Genomic DNA, 4,877 nt, shown 5'->3' with positions numbered 1-4,877 from the left:
ACCATCAGCAAACACGTGGAGGCGGTGGACAAGCGGCTGGAGCAGAGCCAGCCTGAGTACAAGGCTCTTTTTAAGGAGATCTTCTCCCGCATCCAAAAAACAAAAGCAGACATCAACGCCACAAAGGTGAAAAACAAGAGCAGCAAATGACTTCTGCCTCTCTGCAAACTCCCATGTGCAATCGCAACAGCCAAGTCTTCTCTTCAGCCCCTGGAAACGCCACATGGCCCCACTGCTTTGAAGGTTCAAGAGGTTTATAAGCAAGAAAACGTCACGGAGACTCAACTCACTTTTTTAAGCTTGGGCTCTGGACAACTCGCTGGGACAATTGTACATTGTAGTTAGAGGATTTCAGAAAGGGTATGATGGATCTCTGCATGAGTTGCTGCCGCTGCCAGACATCACAACAGCAACGTAAACCACACCACGAAAAAAGAAAACCGATCACCTCCTCCACCCTTTTCAGCTTGTCTGACAGCCCGATTATCTGCAAGCAAAAGCCTGGATCTCCTCCAGCATCCTGCCACAGCTGGAGTGCAGTGTTTCAAAGTAAAACAAAAAGCCATCAGAACTTCAGGAGCTGCTCCAGCACACCAGCCCAACCCTCCGCTTTGGTTTTATGGCTAAGAATCTATGCTTGTACCCAACAGACTTCCGTCTACGCCTTCCCCTTCCCCAAAGGGCAGTATGTTCTTGCTATTTAAGCCATTCTCTTATCAGTCAGGTTTGTCAGCTATTTACAATGCAAGCTCGTTGCAACTGGAAAAACTTGAAGAGAAACATAAAACTGATTGTTCTGTCTTCATCAGCGTCACTTAGTATTTCAGTCCATACTCTCCAGACTTTGTAGGCATATGGGATTTCCCTGTTTTAAATCTGCTCCAGTATTTCAGCCCAAGTGAAGCACTGTGCCTGGTAGGAACTTGATGACCAGGGCTTTCCCATAAGCTAGACAAGAAGTGCTATTACAATATCAGAGACATGCTTTCATCTAATGGTCTGGGTACCAGCCCTCTGTGCCGTGCTTTTCAAGAGGTTGTCACTACCCCATTGTAGCAAACTCCTCAAATACATCTTGCACGGGCTTGCAAAACTGACCACCAGTGACTTGCATGCAAGCAGAAGGATACAGCATCACACCACACTCGTACGGCGTCAGGAGCTCTGGCCCTGGCAGTAGCACCGATCACACGTTGCCCCACACTTGCTCTGGACATCTCCCCAGTCGAGAGGACAGATTTCAGTTTTCTGCTGAAAATTATCTTTCTTGGCTGAGTTACTGTCTCCAAAGGTTGTCACCTCTCATGTTCCAGTTCACTTTCCAGCACTGAGATCTCTCACTTTTGCTTCCACAGACATGCAAACACACAGCCAAAAGGCCACTGTAGTCTCAGGAATCACCAGTTTCCATTTTTCATGAACTAGATGTTGACCTTGTATGGTCCGGCACGCGCTTTAGGCAGAGAAGCAGAATTTTGTTACAGCTTAGGCAACACCGCGAGCATTGAGCCACAAGAAACGAGCAGTTCAGTGTAAGCTACCTATTCTGTACTTGCCTGGAGACAAACTTCAGGCCAGATTTGGATTCTATTTTTACTAGCTTACATCCCAAAATCTTGGGGAAATGGTTGGGATTTTTTGCAACACTGAGATAAATAAGTGAGAATCTGGCTTTGGAGGGGGAAGACTCTTAAAATGTAATTATCCTCCAAGTCTAGGGCCTTGACATTATGAGGAGCTACCTTTCTTTCACCTACCATGGAATTAATACAAAAATACACCCCCCAAAAGTACCCTCTTTTGTTAAGCTGAGTACTGTGGAGGTAAGTTGGCAGAGTGCGATGCCCAAAGCACACCCGCTCCAGAGGTCTCCTCCTCAAACCACCCACCACCAAACGCTCTGCTCTTCCATGCTCTGCATTTTCAGGTGCCCCATGGCCCCAAACTCAAGAAACATTAGGAGCCGTACGCACGACCGTGGCTACCAGCTCTGTAACAGTATGGAGAACCTTCATGCCTTATTTATTTATACTGGAAAGCAGTTGTCTAATAAAATAAATAAAAATGAACAACAACAGCAACAAAAGCATCATTGTTGATTTTCTCGAGGCATTCACCACCCTATTCAGCATTTGTAGCAGGAGATATCTGAAGCAATGTTGGTTTAAGTCAGCCAGTGTTTACTCTTGCAGTCAGCCGGTTGCTGCAGAGGTGTGGGAAGAGGATCTCCTTCACCTTCCATTTTAAACAATCCTGGGTGAAGCAGCATCGCAGTTAAGCGTACAGCAGGTTAAATATATTTTCAAATGCTTTATTCTCTTCTTGAATAAAAAGAAACACAGGTATTCTCAAAGCCGAGACTTTCTTTACAGCTCTTTTTACTTTTAAGAACCACAGAAGAGTTATTTCTTTGATTTTCATGTATGATTTGGGTCAAGAAAATGCTTCAGGCTTCTTTGCAGAAAGCAGGGAGAATATGCCGAACCATACTGCTGCATTATTTATATAACATACATTTTATGCACTTGGACTACTAACATTTGCCACACGATAAAAACCCTTCTTTTGTCAGCTCTGAAGTCTCTGTAAAACCGCACAATTTCAAAGCTTGCAATTCAAATGCTATTTTTGTTTTGGTCTTTCTTGAAAACCACACATCCAAAAATGACTGATGGAAGTAACACAATATTAGTATTTGGCTCAACAAAGGAACAGCTGCCATATATCAGCAGTTTGTTCAGCAAAGTGCTGAGGGCACTTTTCCTGCATCCAAAAATATTAGCGGCCATATATATATACGTCCTGATGCCTGTGTGAGTCAGTGACTTGATTTTTTTCTTAAGTGAGGCTTTCGGCAATCAAAGGAGGAAAAAATAAGCATCTTCTGGCCTTTTGTCCCACCTTCTATCTCAACTTTTCAAATTGCTTTAAAAATACCAAGGAAAACTACACAACTCCATTAAGAGGTAAGAAGAGAGTATTAAACCACCACACTGCTCACCACAGAAACCACTCCAATAGAGAGCGGCAGCTATTTAATAGCACACCCCATGATTCAGGACAGAAAGAAAAATACTGCATGCAATTAAAATGGATGAGAAGTACAATGTAATAGGAAATAATGATTAATTTTAGAATTTGGCAAAACCAATTACCCTATTCAGCTCGCACCATTAAGACCAATAGGCGCACAGCTTGCCAAAAATTCAGTTTTATGCTGAATTTGAAAGATAACATTTAGGCAAGCGCATCTCCATCAGATCTCATCTGGCTTCTTACTTTACCACCAGTTTGAATAACCCTTCAGAAAAGCACCCATCATTACAAACAGGGATGGACCACTTGAAGCACAAATTCAAGTGTTTTACAGAGCTCAAACTCTAACAAAGGAGATTTCCTGATTCAGCAGTCTTCCCTCGCTTACAAGAGCTGAGACCTCTGGAAGGTCCCTCAAAGACCAGACTTGCTCCTACATTATCGGCTTGTGTCCTCACTCACACAAGGAGCGACAAGCTCCTTGGACTCATCAGCTTCTGCATCACGTTTCAGGGACGGCTCCTCGCAGCTCCTGCACCGGTGACCACCATCGCCAAACGGAGTGAGCTTGCTTTCTAAGCCAGCATCAGTACTGAGGCAGTTGATTTCTCCAGCGTAAATGTCAAAAGCTTGTCTCTCCCTGGGTCATGCCAAAGTAAGACCTTGTCATCCCAAGCCCTGCCTGCCAGGCAGAGCTGTTTCCAACCATCCAAGTGGAGATCATTCTGCTTTTTCCCAAGGCTCTTGGGATGTCTGTACCAGCCAACACAGTGTGGGAATGAAGCAAAACCAGAGAAACATCCTTCTAGGTGGGTCTGGATTTGATTGTGTGACCTTCAAGCCCCTTTCCCAGCCCCTCTGTGCACTCTACAATGACACCGTCCTTGCTGTGTGTTACCAGCACAGTAACAATGCGGACATGTTTGACAACAGTTGGTAAAATGAGTCATCCTGCTTTGGATATTTTACCCATCCTTCTGGCTACAAACCACAAACGTTTACCTGTTCCCTGTTTGAAATTAAGGTCACCAGATGGCACGATTTGTATCTGACAGTTCTTGTTTTTTTCGTTAAAGCATTCAGGTTTCAGATGAGTTTTGATGGGGGGAAGCAGAGCAGAAGAACCCCAGGACACAGAGACTCAATTAGAACAAAGTGTGGAGCCCCCCATGGCCCCCCGAGCGCTGCTCAGCCTCAGTCAGGGCAGATTGACCATCGACGTCTGGGACCTGCTCCTCTCCCAAGGACTGAGTTTCCTAATTTTGTGCTGATTTTCTACATGGGACCCATCTCAGATTCTCAATCACATGCTGTCTTTGTATCAGCTTCGAAACACCCACAGTTTTAAACAAAAGATCGTCAGCTCCTGTCAAAACCCCAGAGCTAATGACAGCCCCATCCCTGCCTGTGTATTTTCCTGCTGCCAGAAATAGCAATCCCTGCCCCTCTCGAATGCACACCCTTCTTGTCAAGCCAACCTGACAGCTCCAACAGGAGTAAGAGCCAAAGGATTTCCACAAGTTCTTTTACAGACCTGGAAACACGTACGTGCTTCTGTAACAGCATTCCAAAAAATAATGACATATATGTATGTATACAGAATTTTTTAGCACTCTCGAGCAGATAAAAACCTGAAACAACTCAGGTGCAAAAACTAGATAGGACATAAAAAAAGATGGATGTATCTTCATTCACTTTGACACCCGTCTGTCAGCCGCTCAGCTTGTGAAGGCGCAGGGTGCAGGCAGGAGCACCCTGTCCCCCATCGCTGCCTGCCCACGGACCCCATATACCACTCAGATGCCCCACATCCCCCACGCAGCACCCCATAGAGCCCATAT

General features: G+C 45.0%; 1 protein-coding gene across 1 annotated transcript in view; it reads left to right on the top strand.

Moving 5' to 3' along the window:
- Positions 1–150, top strand: part of CDR2L (cerebellar degeneration-related protein 2-like) — a 17,734-nt gene extending 17,584 nt beyond the window's left edge. The window contains 1 exon segment of the mRNA XM_010297335.1: positions 1–150. This exon segment is cut by the window's left edge and continues 17 nt beyond it. Coding sequence (XP_010295637.1) covers positions 1–150 — 150 coding nt within the window.
- Positions 151–4,877: the final 4,727 nt, after the last annotated feature.

The sequence above is a fragment of the Phaethon lepturus genome, unplaced genomic scaffold (genome assembly GCF_000687285.1).
Source record: "Phaethon lepturus isolate BGI_N335 unplaced genomic scaffold, ASM68728v1 scaffold29101, whole genome shotgun sequence".
In the NCBI taxonomy this organism is placed as follows: domain Eukaryota; kingdom Metazoa; phylum Chordata; class Aves; order Phaethontiformes; family Phaethontidae; genus Phaethon; species Phaethon lepturus.
This window is presented reverse-complemented; position numbering and strand designations above follow the sequence as displayed.